The 25,415-nt window shown below is 43.4% G+C and overlaps 1 protein-coding gene across 2 annotated transcripts in view; it reads right to left on the bottom strand.

Annotated features, from left to right (window-relative positions):
• Window positions 1-25,415, bottom strand: part of SLC23A2 (solute carrier family 23 member 2) — a 156,992-nt gene that overhangs the window by 84,924 nt on the left and 46,653 nt on the right. For both annotated transcript variants that reach the window (XM_063448633.1, XM_063448634.1), the window contains one exon: window positions 12,855-13,128. In XM_063448633.1, coding sequence (XP_063304703.1) covers window positions 12,855-12,959 — 105 coding nt within the window. In that variant the 5' untranslated portion in view covers window positions 12,960-13,128. The remainder of the gene's footprint in view (window positions 1-12,854; window positions 13,129-25,415) is intronic.

A 25,415-nucleotide genomic window follows, 5' to 3' on the forward strand; every position in this document is an offset into this window, starting at 1 on the left:
CCTGCATGTGATTTACGCAGCCACCCTAAACACTTCCTCTAAACAGTCATCTAATGTTTACACTTCCTTTATTGCAAATTCTGTTTAATGTAGAATTTCTTATCTCCTCTCTGTTAATAGTCTGCTAGAGCCTGCATTATCCTCCCGTGTGTGATTAAAGGTCAATTAAAAAAGCATGAGATATAAATTTGATTGAATTCAAATATGATTCAAAAAGAAAAAAAAAATTATGCAGGCTCTATCAATCACAGGCAGGGAAGGTATAGCTAGGGCTGCATAAACAGAATTAAAAGTGATTTACAGCAATCTCGCAATATCCCTTATAGACCTCAATGCTGCACTCTTGCACATGCACATAAGTACAGTGCGGACATTGGTTTCTGTCATTTGAAGCCCCAGGAGCTGAAGAGTAGCAGCAGGTAGATACGGCATCCATGAGGGGCAGGTTCAGGTCAGGAAATCTCATCTGTCCATTCTCCATGGTCTCGTCGGTTGTCTTTCCAAAATCTGCAAAGGCCCCAGATGGCGAAAGATCCACTTTAACGCCTAAATGGCAGGGAACTTAGCCAGCAGGTGCATGATCTATACACCAAAACTGCTTCATAAAGCTAAAGGTATATCCTGTAGTATCTCTTTGAAATTTATATAAATATATATATATATATATATATATATATAGATAGATAGATAGATAGATATATACACACACACACACACACGGAATGAAGCATGCGTGCCCAGCCAATTATATGGGGATTGGTGCCGGACAGCTGATACCCATCAACATACGTAGAATAACTGTGATTGGGTGTAAATCGATCGTATCCTCAGTTATCAAATCGATACTGGTATGTCTCGGTTTTAGCAGGTATTTAACCCTGATTATACTACATTGCAGCAAGAGGCCTTCCCTATTAAAGCATTCTATAAGCCACGCAACACATTCTAAGGCACATTTGCCACGCATGTGCCATTTACGACTGAAGAGGAAAGGAAAATGTCTTCACCTATAGTCTCCTGGGGACAGTGTGGAGTTGCGATGAGAGAGTCGTTACCGATACACAAAAGGGCAAGTTATCTATAATTTTAAGTTTATGATTGAGTGTAAGGTAAGTTAGCTAGGGTTGGGCAAAATGTGATTGCACATCCTTATGGAAATTTTCACCCAGTTTCATTAACAGGAGCATCATTAATAGAAGCACACACACTGCAGTGGGTTAAGTTAATACAAGCATTGTCTGTAGGGAATTAACAGAACTTGGCATAAATTCCTGTAAAGTTGTTTACCAGCACTAGTGATCAGTACCATGACCTTATATCTGGGAACTTTTCAGAATCACAGTGCCAACTAACTGACAAACTATTAATTGTCAGGATTAAATAAAGCAATCCAATTTTGGTAAATGGTTCCACGGTCAGACATCATGCAGACACTAAGGCCTCCATTCCATTCTATCAGCTAAACCCAACTTTTGCCATAAATATTTTCACGGCCATTTATAGTGATTAGGTCTATGAAAATCAGGATACAGACTCAGCATCCGTACATCATTTGAAGCCAGTACTCCTACAGGACCTGTCAGTTTTTTCTTTGCAGAATCGGAGCCGCCTACAGCACACGCTCCTCTGGAGTGAGGCTCCCGCAGGGACGCATGCTGTATGAACACGCTGTCCTCACTGGCGGTATTATCACAAGCGGCAAGAAATTTAATCTACAACCATCCGAGTACAATCCGAAGGTCTCTGAATAATTCTGACTTCAATATTGACTGGTAACATCTGTATGAATTCCTCCTGATGCATATTTTTTAACAATACCTATTTTTTCATATATTTTATTCTTTGTCTAATAAACTGTTTTTTTATTCCCATCCAGTTTCAGAACCATTGCTTTTTAGTACTGCTGTTACATTGTAACAATTTTTAGCTTACAGTTCCACATACTGTATCGCTATTATATTCCCATTGTGTACTTTTTCCATCTGTATCTTTTTAAGACACAGAGTATACTATTTAGTACAAGTGCCAGCCATTCAGTTTCATACCAGTAATAGATGCACCTGCACTGCACAGTTTTGTTTCGGACACAAACTTATCCTTTTTTTTTTTTCAGCCATTCACTTATTCATTCATTTTATGTATTATATGTCTATAAGATACCGATTTCTTATATATTGCATTTATGCTTTTTAAGTATATCTATTTATCTTGCTTTTACCTTTTATAAACATCAGTTCCCTCTTAAAGGCACAGTACCAATGCACACCTACTCACTTTCATATCCAGATATTCAACCTATCTCAGCCATATTCTAGGCCAGCTCCTGGTATCTGCACACACTATCGGTGTTTATCCATACTATGAAAATATTAGATTTGGTGAGTTAGTACCAGTTATCAACAGGTAATAATGTAGAATATAGATTTTCAATATTTTTCATAACTACATTATCAAAGTGATATTGTAAGGTTAGCTTAGACGATTTATGGTCGTCTAAATGATGCTGGACATCCTCACGCTATGCATGAGGACTTCCTGCGTCACCAGAATCCCCATAGGAAAGCATTGAATAATTGAATTATGCTTTCCTATGGGGAGATCCTAATGAGAGTGCGGCTATTGCTATTGCTGGCTATAGCAGCGTGGGCGAAGCCTGACCCTCAGCATTGGATTCAGTTAAGTGACTGAAGGGGTTTTAACCTCTTCAGCGCCACAGGAGGGGGGTTGCAAAGTAAGGGGCCACTGTAGGAACCTATAGTGCCAGGGAAACGTCTGTTTTCCTAGCACTATAGAATCTCTTTAATAAAACCATACAATTGAAATGGTTGGCAACCACTAGTCTAGATTAGGCAATTTTCTTTTGTTTTTATCATTATTGCTAGTTACCTATTTTTATTTTTATTTCTTATTTCCTTACAGACATGAACAAAAAGTAGAATGTACATTCACTTTGTAATTATTGCCTTAATAAATTGTACTTTTATTTAGAATACCAGGCATGACAAATGTAATGGGAAAGTAAAAGTTACAGTGTAACAACAAATTTCAATTTCAATCTGTAAGGGATCTATTGTTACACTTTCCAATTTTTCATTCTTTTCAGAAACCTGAAATGTGACTACAACTTGGCTCCTATATGGATGACACTCTTTTGCTTTACAGACATGCAGAGGTGAGTGAGACAAATTCTTTCATCACCCTCACGCCCAGCATTTGAAAGAGGAGAGTGACAAAAGCCACAAACCACTGCTGTGCTAGTATTGCAATGAGATTAGGTCCCACAAATCAGTGTCAAGTTACAATGTTATAAGATTTGAAAACATAGTCCATCAATTTAAAATAGCAGGCAGATCATGATGTGTGTGAGTGTGAACATATAGGAAGTAACTATTCAGAGAAAGTGATGAAAAGAAGTCCAGCACAGGCAATCATTGCGCAAAAGGAATAAATTAAAATCAGACAACTTGGTTTCCTTTAGGCTTTGTTAATAGTGTATAGTGGCTACTGATTGAGGCATGGTGAGAAAAATTCCCAAAGTTATTAATACTACCAACGCTGCAGTTTGGTATAGCTCATCCTTTGTAAGATAAGGCAATTTTTAATATTCTCCTTTGTTTTTGGAAATTCGTGAGCGCTGCTCATCTTTATTACAAACATGCTGCTTTAAAGAAAAATAATAATAATAATAATAATAATAATAATAATGATGATGGTACTTTATCTGTATTGTCTAAAAACAATGCTTTTAGAATTTGATGGCAGTATTTATAAAACTCTCATTCTGAGGTAACAGGAGTAGAAATCTGTGGGTTTGAGATTCCCCCAAAACTTCGATTAAGGCTTCTGGAAGAGAGCAGAAATGAAGATGTTTCTATAGTAACCAGACATTTAGATAACCAAAATACATCTAGGACACACTGGAGAGAATTAAAAATGCTATTAAAAATAGAAGAAAACACAATTATCTCCTGATGCTCAGCAGGTACTACATTCTAAGCAGAAAAAGAGCTTTTAGTAGACAGACAAAAAAAAAATCTATATCTATCTATCTATCTATATATATATATATATATATATTTTTTTTTTTTGTATTTTAGGCAATATTGTCATCGGCCTATAGAGATACCGATATTGCAGACCAGGACCATCAGACCCATGACAAGCCAGGCGGTCCTGTAGGGCCCACAGCAAGCTCTTACTTACCTTCCCAGCAGCTCCCTTCAGCTCCCCTGTCTAAATCTCGCGAGTCCCACAGGTTTCAATGGCAAGCCCCTGCGCGGCACGCTGGCCGCGAGAGTTAGACAGGGGAGCTGAAGCGAGCTGCTGGGAAGGCAAGTAGGAGCTTGCTGCGGGCCCTCCATGACCGCCGGGCTTGTCAATGGGCCTGGCGGCCCGGTCTATAGGCCGATCCCGATATTGCCGAATATCGGCCAAACCGATAATCGGTTGATCCCTAATTAATATATATATATACATATATATATATATATATATATATATACACACACACACACACACACACACAAAATAGTCAATACATTGTTGAACACAGATCTGCACACGCCAGTCAAGCTAGAAGACTTGCTTTTCCCACAGAAATCTCAAAATTGCAGTAATGCACACATATACAGAGCTTAAAATGGACACATTTGCAGTACCAGAGAAACTGCAATGTTTACCTTGCCTCTCTAAGCCAGCCCACAGTTGCTAGAGGGCTTCCTGCATCCAAACGGACCTTTGGTCTAGTATCCGATGCTGGACGTTCTCACGCTCTGCATAAGGACGTCCAGTGTCAGATTTTTCCCCATAGGAAAGCATTGATTTAATGCTTTCCCATGGGGAGGTCTAATGCCTGTGTTGCATTTGTTGCGTATGTGCAGTAGTGCTAGCTCATCGCAGGCCGACAGGGGGCAGACCAGGATCCAGCGCCCAAGGACATCGGTGCTGGGAAAAGGTGAGTAAATAAAGTGTTTTTGACCCTTTACTCAACCTCGCATAATTTTTTTTTAAAAATTAAAGTTAACTGCACATTATCTCATAACCACATTTAAATAGCACAGGTTTTCATTAAGTGTTTAGGTGCCTGGACTGAAGTAGTGTGGGATGTAGTTTCCCAAATATTTAATGTAAATTTAAAAGAAAACAGAAATGATAGAAATGTATTTTCACAATGCAATTATTTGCCTGATGGGTTTAACAGATAATTCTAGTAGCATTTTTATGACAAGCAACATCAGAGGCATAATTAGCACCCAGAATAGAATGGTCAGTTGACATCCTCTCCCAAATTAAAAAAATAAACAAAATCTAAATCCTACCCATGAGACCATCAGTTGTCTAACCTTTCTCTAAAAATTCTCCAGACTGCTGTGTAATGTTCTAAACCCACAGTCTGCACCCTAACATAACCAATACCTCCCAATCTAAACTTCATGACTTCAGTCCAGTTTCCTACATAGCCTTTTAATCCCCACCGCTGCTGCATAACCACCTTAAAATCCTTTAACATGGTAACTTATGGCCCGAATCTTAGGCCTGACACCTAAATTTTTTAGTCCCATCAGACTGCCACCTGCCCACCCTCATCTTTCCCAAACGTGCCACACAATTTCTCTTGTCTCACCTCAGACTGGGCTATATGTACATAAAAGAAAAAAATATAAGGTGGCCATTAAGGATTATTGAGCAGGGTCATCTTCAACCTATTGTTCCTGTAAGTTTATTTGTAATTGTCCTATTTATAGTTAAATCCCCTCTCATAATATTGTAAAGCGCTACGGAATCTGTTGGCGCTATATAAATGGCAATAATAATAATAATAAGGATTAAGCCAACAGGATGTGATGACCAACGTCACCTCCTAAAATGTCATGTAGGCAGGGGCGGGAGCTTAGTGTCACAGGAGTCTGTGGAGCTATAAGCAATGCCCAGAGACAGCTGTTAAGAGTGTGTTTGCTGCACAGGAGAGCAAAAGGCAGTTACTCGATCGTAGTACTGTCTAGTCACACACTACAGAAGCGACAGCCAGGAAAGGGTTGCCCTGTGCTCCGACTCGTGCTTTTTACCCCCTCCCCATGTCAGTTACAGACTGCAGTACTTGCAAAGAATAAGTGTAAATGTCTCTCAATCCCAGCAACTAAAAGAGCTTTTGGTAAAGGCTCTCAAACTATTAAATTCAATCTTGTAAAGCAGCTTTATGTGGCACAGTATAAATAAATTATAATTTCAAATATTCTGGTGCAGAATTACATCTTCACAATTGTGTTCATATAACTGAGTGACGTCTTCCAGTTTTCTCACAATTAATGTATTTTAGGTCTAGTTTGGCAGAATATTCTCTATATATAGGGAGAGGTAGAGGCAAAAAATGCCTACTAAATTCAAAATATAAATAAAGAAAAAGTTAGACCTGTGCTGCAGATACTTCACACAGAATATTCCATTGCCTTGACACAGCTTTGAATTGCTGTCTGCACAGCCAAAAAGAATAAGGATGTCTGCTCCAACGCAGGTTAAAAAGATATATATACACAGAGTTGGATAGTAAAAGGCGTTCCAAGGTCTAACCTCTCATCTGGAAAGGTGACCGCTGTTTACGCCTGCTTATAATGCCCTGACAGGCCCTACGAAACCCACTCTTTGCTGGGCCCGCATCCCGTCAATTCTATACTTTATATGTTCATGATATCTTCAACTGAAATGTTAATCACTTTCCTGTTTGATTTATATATATCTATACACACACACACACACACACACACACGCAATTAATACATAATTTAGCAAAGTTGGAATAATTTACTCCAGATATAATGAATGCATATGATGTAATCATTCCTGTGTTTTACTATGCCTGTAAAATATTGTAGGCCCTTTCACAGATTAGTTTGTCACTGCTACGGTTTTATCGCTTTGACCTAACACATAGTGAACCTTTTCAAGGTTTAAATACATATAAAAGAGCAACATTGGAACATTTACCAAGCTTTTTTCTGTGTTAGCAGAAAAGCATAACAATTTAAAAGTACCCCTCTCGTTTTTGGTGAAACAGATAGAAGCAATACTAACTCGCAACAGAATGTAAACAAATACATTTCAGAGATTTTCAAGCAAGGAAATACTCATCTGCTGAATATCTTATGTGAGTGCTGAAAGCCTCACAGAAGATGGAATTTAAGTTTAAATTCAAAGAATGCAGACATAAGGTAATAAGGGTTTTATGAATATAAATGTTAAAGGGACCCTATAGTCACCAGGACAACTTCAGCTCAATAAAGCAGGTTTGGTGTATAGATCATGCCCTTGCAGTCTCACTGCTCAATTCAATGTCATAGGAGTTAAATCACTTTGTTTATGTAGCCCTAGGCACATCTCCCTGCATGTGACTTACACAGCCTTCCTAAACACTTCCTGTAAAGAGTCTAATTGTTACTCTTCCTTTATTGTACACATTTTGTTTCATTTATAATTTATTATCTCCCGCTCTGTTGATAGCTTGGTAGACCATGCAGGAGCCTCCTGTATGTAATTAAAGTTCAATTTATAGAGCAGGAGATAAAACCATTTAAAGTAAGTTACATCTGAAATGAAACCATTTTGTTTTCATGCAGGCTGTGCAGTCACAGTCAGGCGAGGTGTGGCTAGGGCTGCATAAACAGAAACCAAAGTGATTTAACTCCAAAGTGGCAGTGAATTGTGCAGTGAAACTTCAGAGGCATGATCTATACACAAAATCTGCTTCACTAAGCTAAAGTGGTTTTGGTGACTGTAGTGTTCCTTTAAATCTAGTAAGCAATCATTCCACCCTCTATTAACAGCACCAGCCTTTCCCATCTGAATCTCCTTATCTAATAATGGGCAATGAAGGAGGCAGCATATTAATGATGATGCATAAGTTACTAGGATGTGGTCACCCACACATGTGGAGAGCGCTGCAGACCGGTTTGTGTATTGCAATTTTCAGAAAATTGGGCTCCACTTTTTGGTGTATAAAAGAAACACTCAAATTATCCAGGACCCAAGTTCCAAATAGGTTCAGAAGCCTCTGGTCAGACACCCTGGGAAGTTACTTAGCTACTTTCATCAAAATAATTCCAGTGTAATTACCATTATATGAAAGACGTTTTTACTTCACCGACATCCTGAAATACTTAGTCTTAGTCCTTTTATTATAGCTCAAGCAAGGATTTTTAGCAACGTTTCAGAATAAGACTGATTTTACTTTACATTAAAAAATATACAATTATAAATGTTGCTACTTATACAGCCTATGAAATAGCACTGATTGGCATTGTTCTATCTTTGCATTTGTGCTGATGCACACAGTAGCCATTGCTGCCGCCTAGTAGTGGGAGTTTGACTGCAGGGTTTCCTTCTGTGTGATTGTTCTTTCTTTGTTAGTTTTCAACTGTGCAAATTCCACTAATATTTATAAATAAATAAAAAATAAAATTATGTACGAGACCTTCTCTTTTTTTTTTTAAACGTATTTCAGTTACAGTGATTGGGTAAACCTGGCCTATTACATGTTGTTATTTTTTTTTTTTTTTTCCTTTAACCTAATGTCCAAAGTTATTCTCACTTATGAACTAACTATACAGTTGCAATTCTCTAAGGACAAAAACTATAAGATAAGGCCAGGGACTAATGAAAGTATTTAGAAAATTGGGCAGACTAGATGGGCCGAATGGTTCTTATCTGCCGTCACATTCTATGTTTCTATCAGAAATTATGTCAAGAGTACATGGATTAACAAGAAGACGTAACAAGAAATACTACAGGGGGCGTGGTTCCGGCTCTGACCGACATGGCCGCTTGAAGAGAGAGCTCTGCTTCGCAATACCCCGCCAGCGTTATAATACCGCTCGGAACTGAGCTTCATGGGGCGCACTAAACGCCCGGAGCCACCCCAGACCCCAAAAGCGTTATCCGAGGTATACTCATACGTATTACCTCACAGAAAAGGAAGATGCACGTGCGTGAAATGACCACTCTATATCACTCGATCTCGACCCTTGAACAACAACATAAACGTTCCCAGCTGAATGAAGTCTACGGGGAACTAATGGAACAACGGAGAAAACTTAGGGACCTCCTCACGAAACGACATCACCGTGCTGTTCAACCCAAGCTTTTACTACATACACGCTAACAAGGGAGGTAAATACCTGTCGATACTGCTGAGAGGCCCGTGCCCCGCAGACAAATACGCAAAATACGCCTGGCATCGGGAGAGGTGACACCCTTCCCGCAGAAGATCGCAGAGGAGTTTAGGGGTTTCTACGAGAAACTCTACAACATCCACACACGTGCTGGAGGCGTTAGGACCTCGCGTGATCACACCGAGATACAGACCTACCTGTCTGACACAATCACCCGTCAGATAGACCAGGACTCTGCCTCAATCCTGGACACACCTATAAGTATAGAGGACCTAGCAGCGGCCCTTAAAGTCGCTAAAAATGGCAAGGCACCCGGCCCAGATGGCTTTACGGCAGGATACTATAAAAACTTCTCGGGAACACTACTGCCGTGGCTGGCCAAAGCACTCAATGCCGTGGGAGAAGATGGGAATTTGGGACCGGAATCTCTCGCAGCCACCATAACAGTTCTACTTAAACCGGGGAAAGACCCGATGCGGAGAAAGCATTTGACCAGGTCGACTGGATATATATGCTAACAACATTACGACACATAGGCTGCGGACAAAGACTTCTCAAGTGGATAACCGCTCTATATAATAGACCGCGTGCAACCGTGAGGGTCAATGCGGCCACGACCGGTGACTTTGCGATCAGCAACGGAACACGACAGGGCTGTCCCCTCTCGCCGTTGCTGTTCGCACTGACCTTGGAACCGTTGTTGCAAGCGATTCGGCAGAATCCAGACGTTCAGGGTTTCGAGAGCCAAGGTGAACACCATAAAGTCGCCTATGCAGATGATCTCCTGTTCTTTGTTCGCAACCCCAGAACCACATTGCCGTGCCTTCACTCGGAATTCGAGAGATTTGGGCGACTATCCGGATTTAAACTTAACATCTCCAAATGCGAGGTCCTGAACATCACACTACCCACAGAGGAATTCCTATCTCTGGAATCGCAATTCGCGTTCCATTGGTGTAACGGCAAGTTGAAATATCTAGGCGTATGGGTCACCACGAACCCGAGGGACCTACTACGACATAACTTTACACCCCTGCTGAACACTGTCCTTACAGATTTATTCAGATGGTCCTACCCACACGTGACATGGCACGGAAGAATCGCCGTGATCAAAATGAATATTCTCCCACGGATTCTCTATCTCGTGCAGACCGTACCACTCGCTATACCGGCGACCTTTTTTTCCACCTTGAAATCGGCAATAACTAAATTTGTATGGCGTGGAGAACGAGCTAGGATCCGTCACGATATCCTGTGCCGACCGAAGAATTACGGAGGACTGGTGCTGCCGGACCTTAAGAAATACCACCAAGCCACGGTCATGCAGCGCATTCTGGACTGGCATTTGGTTCCTTCTGCCAAACAGTGGGTAAAACTCGACAGGGACCTCGTTGGCCCAACACTGGAGACGCAGGTGTGGGGTGCGACTGGGGAATGAACAATACACCACAATGACGAAGGAGTGGTCCTACAGACCCTGCACAGCTGGAAGACACTTAGGTCTCGGGCCCACATCTCACCCACACCTAGCCCAATGACGCCGATCACTCACAACGGGACCATCGGGGGAGGACTCCTCTCCAGAGCATGGCCCATCCCGAGTACCGGACCATATATACCCATACATAAAACCCTGACAACTGGCAGCCTGCTAGACTTTACTACATTCTTGGGAGAAAGGCCACGAACCCCTCTCCTCCTGCTAACTCAAACATTTCTATGACTCCTTGACACACAAAGACCGCTTGCACAGGGACCTCACATGGTTCGAAAACCTTTGCGATCAAGGCACGCCAATTGAACACGCCATTTCAGCATTTTATCAACACTTGATGATAGGTGATATACCCATAGCCACCACGTTCAAACACCAATGGGAAGACCAACTGGGCAAACCATGAATCAGCAATGGGACAAGGCTATGGTGTGGCACCACAAGAGCTCCGTGTGCTCCTCCTATCAAGAAATGAACTACAAATTACTCTCCCTCTGGTACAGAACACCTTCCTTACTGCACCGCATCTTCCCATCGATCCCCTCGGTGTGCTGGAGGTGCCAAGAAGAACGCGGTACGGTGCTACACATCTGGTGGGACTGTAAGGACATCGCCCCGTACTGGCAAATGATCAGAGACACGGTGAAACACATCTTGGGAGATCTACCAGAATGGACCACGGAACTGGCGTTATTACATATCTCGACCCAACCCATACCATCGTACAAGAAATCAATTCTACGACACCTGCTCAACGCGGCTAAAGCCAATATACCAGCTCTCTGGAAAAAAAGCGACACACCCACTAAAAAGGAATGGATCCGCAGAGTAGAAGATATTCAGAGAGCGGAAGAAACACATGCCTCCCTGCTGGGCCGAACGACCAGACATGTAGAGATGTGGACGCCATGGCTCCTATACGTTGCTCGCTACCGACAAAATGGGGACACCACTGTCGCCGGGCCGGGGACAACAGGGGACGTAGACCCTATTTAACTTTCCCCTTTACCTTCACACCTCTCTTACACAACCCCTCTAACACTCTTGACTCCCTCCTTACTCTCTCTGGCTGAGTCTCTGGGTTCCGGAGACGCAGGCACTGGGCTCAGACGAACCACCCACAGGACTACCACCTGTCCTAAAATGAACAAGGACGACATACACAACAGCACCACGACACGTGTACGAGACCCGAGGAACAACTAGGGACACCCACCTAATACAACGACACCCGGGGCAGCCCGGGTCTTAGACGTCGGGAACCCGGGAAACCGAAGGACACACATACAATTAAGCGTACCCTAGCTAAACATACCTCCCCCAACTCGTTCACACGCAATCTCAGACAACCGCCGTTAATCACCTATGATGACATCACACATAGCGACCGATACAGAGAAAGCATACTTTAGGGATGATAAATTGAGACCTAAGCAACGTCGAGCTCCGTCATAAGTAATTCCAACGTTGAAATCGCTCATATGATCACACGGAGGTAATGCACTGATCCCCGCAACACAGAGTTGGATAGTAAAAGGCGTTCCAAGGTCTAACCTCTCATCTGGAAAGGTGACCGCTGTTTACGCCTGCTTATAATGCCCTGACAGGCCCTACGAAACCCACTCTTTACTGGGCCCGCATACCGTCAATTCTATACTTTATATGTTCATGATATCTTCAACTGAAATGTTAATCACTTTCCTGTTAGATTTATGCACACCATGCATTGCGTCTGGATCTGCGTATCCACCATTGTTTTCCCACGCACTACAAATACTGTCTTCTAGGGGCCTGAGAGCCTCATAACTCGTTCTATTAAAGCATGTTCCTCAATAAAAAGAGATTTACCAAAAGAAAAACCAAGAAATACTAGAAACTACGGCTTGTGGTCTGACAAGTTCATTTGCATAAGACTTCAGAGATTTCCTTTTATCATATCACTTGTTTTTCGGATTAGCCCATTTTTAATGCTGATGACTGATTTTCTACACGTAGTTTACATGTGCTGTATTAGTTGTGAGACAATTCTCAGGATTAATTTATTCAGTACAACACTCCCTTAAGGAAGCGGGACCAAAAAAAAAAAATCCATATAATTTTTTTTTTTTTTTTTATCAGGCTACCATTATCATTTTTAATTCTTAATTTAGTGCATAACCCTGTTAAATTCTTGCTCTAACAAAGATCAGAGTACTTACTGGCATTGTGAAGAAGGTGGTGTGCTTGGATTCCTCTTCATATTTCCCATCTGTTGAGTTGGTGGATTCCATTACCTTAGATGACGGGTTCCTACCAATGCCCATCTCTGGAACAGTGTCCACTTCTTAAGTGCCTCGGCTGAGCCTGGCCAGGAGACTACAACGTGAGCTTGCTTTGTGGGCTAAGCAGAGGTGCCCTCTGGGTTCAGAGAATTGGGAAATTCACGGTCTGCATCCAGCCAGGTATTTCTGAATGGACAGACTTCGATAGTACCTGTAAGATAGACATAGGATTAATGAAAATTAACTTGTACATTTAAGAAAGCTAAATAATTAAGACCAAAGCCATGACCGATCCGTTTGCCTTATCACCAACTGGCTATAGAGGAAAATTCTATTTCTTAATGTGACACAACAAAGCCTTTAAGAATGTATTTATATTAAAGGATCACTATAGGGTCAGGAACACAAACATGTATTCCTGACCCTATAGTGCTAAACCCACCATTTAGGAGGATTCCCTCCCCCCAGCCCTCCTATAAAAGTTTAAAACTCACCTAATTTCCAGTCCTCTGGCGCTGGCTCCGCCCCCTTTGTGAAATTAAAAATGGCCGTTTTTTTAGCAAATCCAATGTTTTCCCATAGTGCAAGCATTGGATTGGCTAAAATTGGCACGGGGTGGGGCCAAAAGCAGTTTTAGCCAATCAGGACCTCCTCATAGAGATGCATTATATATTCTCTATATATGCATTAATATTCTCTATATATGCATTAAATGCATCTCTATGAGGAAAATTCAGCATCTCCATGCAGAGCTTGGGGACGCTGAACGGCAGGGCTTCTTACTGTGCAGCCCTGAGCCAGGAAGCCCCTCCAGTGGCCATCTAAGGAGTGGCCACTTGGAGGTGTCCCTAAGGGGCAATGTAAACACTGCCTTTTTTATGAAAAGGCAGTGTTTACATAAAAATGCCTGAAGGGAGCTATTATACTAACCAGAAATACTACATTAAGCTGTAGTTATTCTGGTGACTATAGTGTCCCTTTAAGCATGAATATTTAATACAGTACTAATAAATGTGTGTAATATGGTCATTATGCTTAAAGGACCACTATAGTGCCAGGAAAACAAACTCGTTTTCATGGCACTATAGGGTCATTAGGTCCCACCCTCAGCCACTTACCAGCGCCGTGCTCCCTCGGCTCTAGGGAACTCTCCTCCCTATGCTGACGTCCGCTCCGAATGCGCATTCACAGCAAGAGCTGCACGCGCATTCAAACTGCCCATAGGAAAGCATTACTCAATGCTTTCCTATGGACGTCCATCGTCTTCTCACTGTGATTTTCACAGTGAGAATCGCGGAAGCGCCTCTAGCGGCTGTCAGTGAGACAGCCACTAGAGGCTGGATTAACCCTCAGTGAAACATAGCAGTTGCTAGGTTTTCAGCTGCAGGGTTAAAACTAGAGGGACCTGGCACCCAGACCACTTCATTAAGCTGAAGTGGTCTGGGTGCCTATAGTGGTCCTTTAATACTAAATACAGAGAAGCAACTGTAAAGCCCTAGGAGGAACGAAACATTAAACAGTTGCCTGCATAAATCAATCTTTCGTAATTCAATTTAAGGTCACACATTCAGAGTCAAGAATGCTTAACACATTCACACTACAGAGGTTTGTGAAATACATTTCAATCACTTGGTGAGGAACACAAATTGATAAAATAACAGAAGTCATTGAGCCTTGAAATTTTTACATAACGACATTAGGGCTGACAGATTTGTTAATATCAATAACCCATTAAATGTTTGGTTTAGTTAAACATGAGTTTTTGGAACATGTTACAATAAGATCCATAATTTCTCTGCAAAATTAATTAAAAATTCTTGTTTTAAATCTTGGGTGGCAAAGCCTCTTATCCACTTGGCATAGATGACGCTCCAAGAACCAGTGAAGTATTGGAGTCAAATACCTTGCTTGCCAAAAAGACTGCGACTAACTTAAGAAAATTGTCTGTGTCTAATCCATCGTTTCCCAATTGGTGTTAAGACGTAATTTCGCTAAACAAAATGGCCGCACAGTTTTGATAGCTTAACAGGATCCTGGTCGGGTGCTGCGGCCCTTTATGAGCATGACCGGGCTCCTGTATTATCGTCCGGCTGGGAGGAAGTGACAGCACTTCCTCCCAGCTTTACAGAGTTGCTGCTGCGCAGTAGGGAGGGAGGAGGAGGCTGGAGACTGCAGCCCAGAGAGGGAGCAGCATGCATGGCAGAGGAGAGGAGTGGCTGGAGTGAACATGCAGCAGCTCACTCCTTCCAGCCTCAGCCAACATCAACAGGACCACAAGGTAAGTTAACAGGAGGCTGGTTCTGATGTATGTCAGATTGTGTTAGTGTGTATGTGCCAGTGTGTTTTCATGTGCCAATGTGTATGTGTGTATATGACAGTGTGTAACTATGTGCCAAGGTGTGTGTATCTGTGGGTGCAAGTGTTTGTATGTGTAACTGTGTGTATCTGAGTATGTGTGTATTTGTGTGTCAAGGTGTATGTATGTATTCTCCATGTATTTACTGTGTGCATCTGTGTGTGTGTGCGCCAGTATCTGTATCTGAGGGCGTTTATCTGTATGTCAAGGTGTGTGCGTGTATATGTTTGTATGTGCCCTTGTGTGTATCTGTGGGTTAAGGTTTGTGTGTCACTGTGTGTATCTGAGTGTGTGTATCTGAGTTTGTGTATCTGTCAAGGTGTGTGTATATGTCAGTATGTCTGTATCAGTGTGTTTGTATGTGTCAGTGTGTGTATCGGTGTGTTTGTGTGTTAAGGTTTGTGTATGTGTCACAGTGTGTGTGTGTGTGTGTATGTGCATGTGTCATGGTGTGTATCTTTGTGTCTGTGTATATGTGTATTTTTTCACCTTGTTTTATGTGTATATAAAAACATGACTAGACAAATTCCTTTTATTATATTATTTAAATAGTTACTCCAAGCACCATAACCACCTCACCTATTTTAAAGAGTTTAACTCCTCTGCTGTGTAGCTTTACCTCCAGCCATGTCAATTGCACGTCATTAGCCAGCCTAGCTAATGTGACTCCAGTACATGCGCATATTGAATGTTTGAGGACAGCATGCTGGCATTGACAGACAATGAAGGCACAACTGTCCTCCCCCATCCTTGTTGCTTAGGTCCCCCCTTTGGCCCGCCTCTGTGACTTTTGTCCCCCTACAGCAAGGGGGAGGGACATCAGCCGTGTAGAATCTAGAGGCAGGGAAAACTTGGCCTTGGCACTGAATGGATGGAGTAGCCATTTAATATAAATCCCTATAAAATGTCTTTGCTTTGAAGGTATGGAAATGGTTGTCTTACAAATCTATAGTGTAGCTAGTACAACAACAATTTATATTACCACCAATGTGTCTCATGTACTTTGTCATCATAGACAATGACTTGTGGAACTAACTTTAGAAGGTGTCTGCTTTTTGAGATTGTCTTGCTTGAAAGTAACCATATGTCATTTTTAAAATAAATGATGGTAACTGTAGCGGAACCCCAGGTATCCTGACTGGATACCTCCCCTAGATTCTCCTCTCAGCTGTAACATGAACCCTTCAGTGATTATAACTCCATTCCCCAGACGACACGATGCTGGGAAGAACAACTGATTTTATTGTAGAGAATGCAGCCTTTATTGCCCAGACCCCCAGCATGGGGTCTCCATTCATAACATACAAATCCCGCCCAGGCACCTTTGTGTCTGGGAGATAATTTAGTCAACTTTAGCTATACCAATTATCTCTCAGAAACAGAGAGCCTAACACAAAAAAATATTTATATATATAGAATATATAGAAAACAGTCTTTAATCCTTACATGTCCTATCTCCCCAGATAGCCCTTGATAGAGCATCCAATCTGACAGAATAGCGCCCTGATCTGTGGAGGTGTATGGGAACGTAACCCCATTAAAGTTTAGCCCGGCCACTAGAACAATTTTAGCCGAAAACTGTTCCAGGCGTAAACAGTTAGTTATCAGTGTTTTAATGGGGTCTCTGCCGGATCATGGCAGGAGGGCTCCCCCTGGCTCATAGGTAGTGATTGTTACCCTTGATGGACAGCAGCTCCCCTCCAAATAGCGCTCTCATTGAATGTTGGGAAGGGGGTGAAAACTAGGGTTGCAAGATGACCAGTGATATTCGTGGCAGAGCCGGAGTTCCAGGAGATACTTAGACAAGTCCCACTAAAGAGTCTGAGGTGTTCTGGCTCGGTATACGGACTGGGATGGGGTAGCGAGGCACTTGCTGAAACCACATGAAGGGGAGGGGGACACAGAGAGCCAGTTGAGTGTTATAGTCCTTATTGCAGCTGTAAAACAGTAAGAGTGGTGATATCTCCCACAGTAACAATGACATGTACATTGTTATTAATGAGGTTGAAGTAAAATGTAGTATAAAGGGGATGCACATTTACGATGGCCTGCTGGTTGGTTTTGTAATGTTGAGAGATTTCATCTGCAAATTACTATTATTTGCATAGCACCAGCATATTTTGCAGCACTGTACAATAGGTAAATCAAGACAATCATATATAACAAAAGAAGTTTGACACAAGAAACAGTAGGCGAAGAGGGTCTTGCCTAAACAAGCTAATTATCATCATCAGAATATCAGACCGTATCAGAAGCATTGATCCACAATTATTATTATTATTTTTGCCATTAATATAGCACCAACAGATTCCGTAGCGCTTTACAACACTATAAGAGGGGATTTAACTATAAAAAGGACAATTACAAGAAACCTTAAAGGAACGATAGGTTAAAGAGAAGCCTGCTCAAACGAGCTTACAGTCTATACAATGACTCAAGTGTTAATATGACTGAAAGGAACACTCAGTCGCATCTTTATTCAGTAAATCTGCTTGTTACTCTAATATCTGAATCAGGTGACAATTCACATGTTTGACAGTTGTGGCAAAAAAAAGAAAATGGGGAAGTTATGTTATTTTAATGACTTTGCTTGATTCACCATGTCTTATACCATCAGTCACACCAGAAGCAAACAGCTGACCTGTGTTTTCCTCTACCAGTTTGTAGCAGTTTCAGAAAGTGGCGTGTTAAACAAAACACGATGAGCAATGGTTCTGTGGGCAGAAATACGTGAATCAAAGGATCCATCCTGCATTGTTTTAACAGAACAGGCTGGTGATGTAATAGTATGGAGGATACACTCTTGGCACGTTGGGCTCCTTAATATGAACTGTGCATTAGGGATCGACCGATATTGATATTTTAGAGCCGATACCGATGATCGGTGAACTTTCAGGCCGATAGCCGTTAACTTACCGATATTCTGTACATTTACCGTTAAAAAAAAATTATATTTCTACACAAATCTACTATTAACTGAACCTGTTAATTATGATTTTTTTAGGCAAACCTTTTTTTTTATTAGGGTAAATGCACAAAATATACATACAATTTAAGGTGGAGTGAGTATTTTTCTTGTTTGTTTGTAAGTTGGAATGGTTCCTGGACCAATATGTTCTAGGAATAAAATATAAACAGAAAGATAATAGTGCAATATAGCCAATATAAATAGTAAAGTGCAATAAATGGATGAAAAGGCACTCACAAACGCAGAGCCATAAAAATCGGCTCAGATTTCCAGCTTTGTGGGATATAGAGGTACCCACTCCCTTCTTTGTGCTGAATGATGATCTCAAGCAGAATAGATGTATTCAAAGATCAGTTGAGATGTAAAGTGCTTTATTGGTAAAGTGCACAATATGATTAAAATATATAAAGAATAAAATAAAAACCTTACAATTTTGAAGGCAAAGTCCTTTGTATAAAGTCCTTGTAAAGTGCAAAACGCGTTTCACCTCATAGAGGCTTCCTCAGTTGCTGCTTCGCCTTGTTCATGGGTTCTTTTTATATAATTACATGACGTAAAGTCATGATTTTATAAAGGACACGGAAGCGAATATTATGCTCATCTCTTTCTTTATTATACCTCAGCAGCAAAGAGAAGGTATAAACATTCATAGAAAAAAAAAAAAAGGTTAACACAACATTATACCCTTAACCAATAGGAACAGTACACCTATCTATATCCACCCATGTGACCTTTCCTCTCCCTCTTTCTTTGGTCATGCCGAAGCTGAATCACTATAACTTGAGAAGAACTGGAACAATTTATCCGTTGTGTCGAACTTTCCCATATCACGGAACTGTACAACTTATCCGCGTGAACTGTGGTGACAACTGGTCATCCAAGGTGTCGACTGCTGCGCATCAAGCTGGAATGGGATAGAGAAAAGAAGTGGTAAAATGTGATCTAGAAACTGTTTGTCACATTGCTGGTGACTAAATCCTACTATATGCATCATTTTTCTACAGACTAAATTGCATGCTGTATTTGTTATTGTTTGTAATATATCTCTATCATACATAATTGAATTTAATCTAGACAGAACCCCACGATTACCCTCTATTCTAAGACATATCGGGTGGGATTTCAACTCTTCTTTTTAGTTAATATAGAGCTGAGATACTTACCGGGTGGACCAATATTCGCCTCCGTGTCCTTTATAAAATCATGACTTTACGTCATGTAATTAGTAAAATCTGGTAATTTTATTAAAGGACACGGAGGCTCATATTATGCTAGTTCAAAGCTGTGCAATGACAGTCGATGATACGTTGTCTGTAGGGTGAAAATAGTATTCCTTAAAGGTGGATTCACGGGACCAGTCTGCCGTCCGCAACAGGTCTTCCAATCTGCATCCCAAAGTAAATGCTTTAGACCCCATAGCTCCCCTAGTGGAGTGTGCCCCATATATGGATGTATCTATATTTGCGGAGGTCATTATCCACTTCACCCATCGGGCTATTGTTACCGAAGATACTGGTTGGTGTGGCGTGTTGATGGCCAGAAACAATTCATGATGTCTAGGGTTTCGAAATGCTTGTGTCCGTTTCTCATATTCCTTGAGACAGGCTATTGGACATAGGTTTGCGTTGTGAGGGAATGCCGGGTACGATACCGATGAGATCGCTGATTTGGTACGTCTTGAAATTTTTAATGTCACTCCCGTTGGAGTGAACGAGCATGCATCGACGTCTAGTGCCCGGACGTCCGAGACTCGTTTGCAAGATATCAGGCAGAAGAGCATGGCTAGTTTCGCTGATATTTGTTTCAAAGTGTGAGCAGAGTTCTGTGGCCATTGGTCCAATAAGTTTAAGACTAGATTCACGTCCCACACTGAAGTATATCGGGGTTGTGGTGGTCTTGCAAATCGAACCACGAGTAGGAGTCTGCACACCAGTAGGTGTTTGCCTGCTGGGGATCCTTCTATACCCTCGTGTTCAGCAGAGATCGCTGACCAGTATACATTGATAGTCCAGTACGCTAGGCCTTGGTCATATAGGAGTGTAAGGAAACGTAACAGACAGTTCACAGGGGCACATACAGGATCCACTTGTTGTTCCATGCACCAACCACTCCAGGTATTCCAAGCCTTACTGTAGGATCTCCGTGTCCCTGGAGCTCAGGCACCCGCCAGTAGCTCGAGAGTTGTCTGTGGAACATCTGGCACGACCCAGGGTCCCCGGAAAGGAGCCATGCTAACAACTCGAGTTGTCCCTGTATCATCAGAGGATGCGGGTTCCCGTCGGGGTCCGAAAGGAGATGCGGGTTCTCGGGGAGCAGTCTGGGAAGGTCTATGGACATCTCCATAAGTGAAGGGAACCAAGGCTGTGCTGTGCAGAATGGCGTTATGAGGACCAGGGATGTCCGTGAGCGGTTGAGGTGTACCAATGTCCGTGCCAGCAGAGCGATCGGAGGGAATGCGTACAGTCGTCTGTTCAGCCATGGTTGGAGGAATGCGTCCTTCGCTAAAGCTTCTGGATCTGGTCTCGAGCTGAAGAACTCTGGAAGTTGTGAATTCAACCGCGACGCAAACAGGTCTATGTACATCGGGCCCCATAGTGTTTGGAGCCGTAGGAACGTTCCGCGATTCAGGTGCCAGTCGCTGGCATCCCGCAGGTGTCTGGAGTTCCAATCCGCTACGGTATTTGAGAGTCCCCGGATATATTCGGCTTGCACTGCTATGTTGCGTTCCAAGCAAAATTGCCATTATTCTGTGGCAAGATCTGCTAAAATTTTGGACCCGATGTATTGCACTGCCGATATGTTGTCCATCCTCAGGATGATGGAGCAATGCGTCGTGGGACCCAAGAGGCTCTTCAGCGCGAATGATCCCGCCATAAGTTCCAGGCTGTTGATGTGCAGTGCCCTTTCTGATTGGGACCATCTTCCGCCTGTGGAGGTATGACCACAACGCGCTCCCCAACCCCGTGTGCTGGCATCGGATTCTATTATGCAATCCGGGGCGGTGCCGAAGATTGCTCTGCCATTCCACGCTTCCATGTGTTGCAGCCACCACCTGAGCTCCTCCTTGGCCATGTGATCGAGTGGCACAGAGTCTGAGTAGGAGCGACCTGAGTGTAGCTGCGCGGCTTTTAGTCTCTGTAGGGCCCTGTAATGCAGAGGTCCCGGAAAGATCGCTTGTATGGAAGCGGAGAGGAGTCCAATTATTCTGGCTAGTTGTCTCACGGTGAGTGTTGGTCAAGCCAACGTCCTGCGGATCTCCTTTTTGATGGTTTTGATCTTTGTGGACGGTAGGCTTAGGGTCCCTTGGACTGCCCCTATCTCGAATCCTAGGAATTCTATGGATTGGGAGGGGACTAGCACTGACTTCTCCCAGTTGATTAGGAATCCCAGGTTGTGTAGGAGTGATATCGCCCAAGATAGGTGTTGTTGAAGTACGAGGGCATCCTGTGCCATGATCAGCATATCGTCCAAATATATGATCATGCGCACCCCTCTGCTGGGCAGCAGCGCCACCACTGGCTTCAACAGTTTTGTAAAGCACCACGGTGCTGATGATAGGCCAAATGGCAGGCACTGGAACCTCCACATCTGCGTGTTCCATTGGAATTGGAGGAGGTGTTGACACTCCTTCGCGATGGGGATGGTGAGATAGGCATCTTGGAGGTCTAGTTTGACCATCCAATCCCCCAGCCTGAGAAGGTCTCGCAGGCAATGAATCCCTTCCATTTTGAAGTAGTGATATCGTACAAATGCATTGAGCAGGCGTAGGTTGATCACCGGCCTTACCCCACAACCCTTCTTGGGAACCAGGAGCAGGTTGCTCAGGAAACCTGGGGAGTGAGGCGCGACCTGGTAGATCGCTCCCTTCTCCGACAGTGCTCCGATTTCCCTTGACACGAGTTCCCTGTCCTGTGGGGTAAACACCATCCGCCGAGGCATTGCGGATTGGACTGGGTTTTGTACGAACTCTATGTGGTACCCTAAAACTGTGTTGAGAATCCAGGCATCGGACGTGAGTCCGTGCCATGCCCCGATAAATTGGGATAGTCTGCCTCCCACATATGATGTACAAGAAGGGGGAAGTACTTACCATAAGGCCGTCGGCCATATGTGGCGCCCCTGTGTCCTCTGGGCTGCCATGATCTGCCCCTGACTGGAATGAAAGGTGCGGGAGTTCTGGTCTCCGTCTGTGGGAACCTGGATGTATCGGGGCCTCGGTAGCCCCGGTGGGAGCCCCGTGAGGAACGGCTGGACAGAAGGCCCGGTGTCTGCCAGCCCCCAAAAAAACCTTTGGGGAGAACACCCGTTTCAGGTTTGTTTGCGCCTTGTCCAGGGCTGTAAATGTGCTCACGTAAGTGCCCAGCTCTTTTACAAAATTGTCTCCAAAAAGGAGTCCTTTTGCCTGAGGTCCAGGCTCGGATATGGCCATATTGACCAGCTTAGGGTCTATCTTCATTAGAATCGCTTTCCGCCTCTCAGTACTTAGCGCAGCGTTAGAGTTGCCGATGAGGCAAATAGAGTGCTGTGCCTACTCTCGGATCGCCAAGAGGTCTAAATGGAGTGCCACGTGAGAGTGCAGCTTCGACCATGTCGAAGATTGTTGCGCTGGGGCCCAAGGGATCAAGCACCTTGTCCTGGCAGTGGCGCAGGGAGTAATCCAGCCCTTTTTTGGCTTTCCAACCAGCTTTTCCCAGAAACTGGGCAATTTTGGGGTCCACTTCCAATGTGGCACAGGCCATATCGGGGACCATTGGTCGTGGGCATTCCGCCCTAAGTTTATTCCTGGTTGTTTTATCCAGGGGTTTCCTTATCCTGGCCGCTATATATTGGGCCACATGGTCAGCTGGGAACCATTCTGTAGACCTAAGGTGTTGTAGGTTGTCTGGGTTAAATAGGGGTTCACCCTGCAGGTCTAGGATGATGGAATCATCCGTGGCCACCTTACCCGTACCGGCTGGTTTGACTGCCAAGCTGCACTCCGGAGAAGAGTTCTCCAATTCAAAAGAGACTATTTCCTCGGACTCGCTCATTACCTCCTCCGGGTCCGAATCAGAGTCGAACATCTCTGTTTGGGCTTTTGCCCATTTCCATGCCCTCACCGTTTTTGCCCGGCGGGTGGCTCGTTTACGTGGGGGCCCCATGTCCTCATTAGTGACAGGGCGCAACCTGTCCGTAATGCTTGTTTTGAAGGTTTGCTTGCCCACATGGTGGGTCTTTTCTGTAGCCTTGCGGCCGCTGAGGGATGCAGGCTTATCATCTTGGGCCTTCGGGCGGAGGCCGCTAGGGTTGTGGCTAGACGCCAAGATGGCGTTACTGATAGATTGGGTCAGGTTCTCTGACATCACCCCCATTGCCGTGTAGATGGCTTGGGTGACCGATTTGGTCATGGTTGCATCCAAGAGCGAATGGAACTCCTCCGAGTTCAACTGCTCCATAGATGCCACATCCTCTCCCTGTGGGGAGAGTGGGCGTGTGGCCGGGGACACGCGGTGTTTGGTGTCCTTACTGGGAGTAGTAGGGGTAAAAACCTCTTGGTCTCTGAGGTGCTGCATTATAGCTAAAGTACCCAAAGCACGCTTGGGACAGTAAGCCTACAATCAGATGGATTAGGGTTAATCTGAGTGTACTCAGAATATGTGTGTGTACAAGCTTGCTATGAGTATGTTTAGCAATATTGCTCCTTTAAACTATATGTAGGGAAGTAATGAGATCCACCTTTAAATTACAGAGATGGGACAGTGAGCTCTAACAGGGCAAGGCACAAGCAAAGGCTGTCAGCTTACCGAGTGATCCCTCCAGAATGGCCGCAAGGGAGCACTAGCAAGCTGCCAGCCAATCCACGCGCGCGCGGGGGATAATCTATAAATAGGCTAATATGGTTAATACATTGAATAAAAAATAAAGTATACTATTTAAAACTGACAGACTTCAAAATCGGATTCTCTGGGTTTTGATTGTGGAATTCTTTGATTTACAAAATATACATGCCAGTCAGAATTTTTTATGTTTTCAAGAATGTGTGTGTGTGTGTGTAATGGATACCGTGAGAGTATTTGATTAGTGAATACAGTGTGTGTGTTTGTGTAGTGGATGCAGTGTGTGTGTGTGTGTGTGTATAAATATGTGGGGTAGATAGGTTTGCAGGGGCACTATGGTAGGCAGGGAGTAGGGGCATTGGGGTAGATAGGGAGTAGGGGCAATGAGGTAGATAGGCGAACAGGAGCACTGTGGTAGTAGGGGCACTGGGGTAGATAAGGAGCAGGGGCACTGAGGTAGATAAGGAGCAGGGGCACTATGATAAGATAAGGAGTAGGGGCACTATGGTAGACAAGGAGCAGGGGCACGGGGTATTAGTGGCACTGGGGTACTAGGGTAGATAGGCAAACAGGGGCACTATGGTAGACAGGTGAGCAGGAGAACTATGGTAGAGAGAGCAGGGGAACTGGGGTAGATGGGATTGTAGGGGCACATGGGGTTGTAAGGACACTGGGGTAGATGGGGTAGTAGGGGCACTTGGGTAGATAGATGGGGAGCATAGACTCCTTCTAGCTTACCCCACGCTTACCTGTTCGGGCCACATTTAGCCCCGCCGCACAGTAAACCCCGCCAAGCTCAGTTTGTCGCCAGCAAAGCTCCGTCCCTCCACATGCTTGGTTCCGCCCCCATTGCCCTGTCTGCATTATCGGCAATATATCGGTATCTTTATAGGCCGATACCGATATTGCTGAAAATTCATAATATTGGCCAGACCAATAATCGGTCGATCCCTAGTAAATGCCATTATAAAACTAATTACAAATTGGGGAAGATGGGGGAGAAAAAGGGCAAGTGGGATTCTTTTCTTCTAAAATCAAGCTTTTATCGAAGTCAGTTTGTTTGGGTAGAGCGAATGCCAATATCAACATTTGCATGGCTTAATCTGACTTTTTCTTAACCTTAAGCATTGAATGAAATTTGCTGTAAAAACAGATATATCCTATTTTTTCCCAGTTTTTACATTCCATTGTAAGTGATGTTTTAAAGGGGACTAGTATGAAAAATTAGTTTTTGGTATGTTGTAGCCATTTAGGTATATAGTACTTCGAAAAGACCAAAAGAACTAGCATTTTAAATGAGATCACAATGTTTGCTCTTGTTTAATTCACATCAGGTTCCTGTTAGGCAGCCAGACAAC

This window comes from Pelobates fuscus, chromosome 3 (genome assembly GCF_036172605.1).
Source record: "Pelobates fuscus isolate aPelFus1 chromosome 3, aPelFus1.pri, whole genome shotgun sequence".
Taxonomy (NCBI): domain Eukaryota; kingdom Metazoa; phylum Chordata; class Amphibia; order Anura; family Pelobatidae; genus Pelobates; species Pelobates fuscus.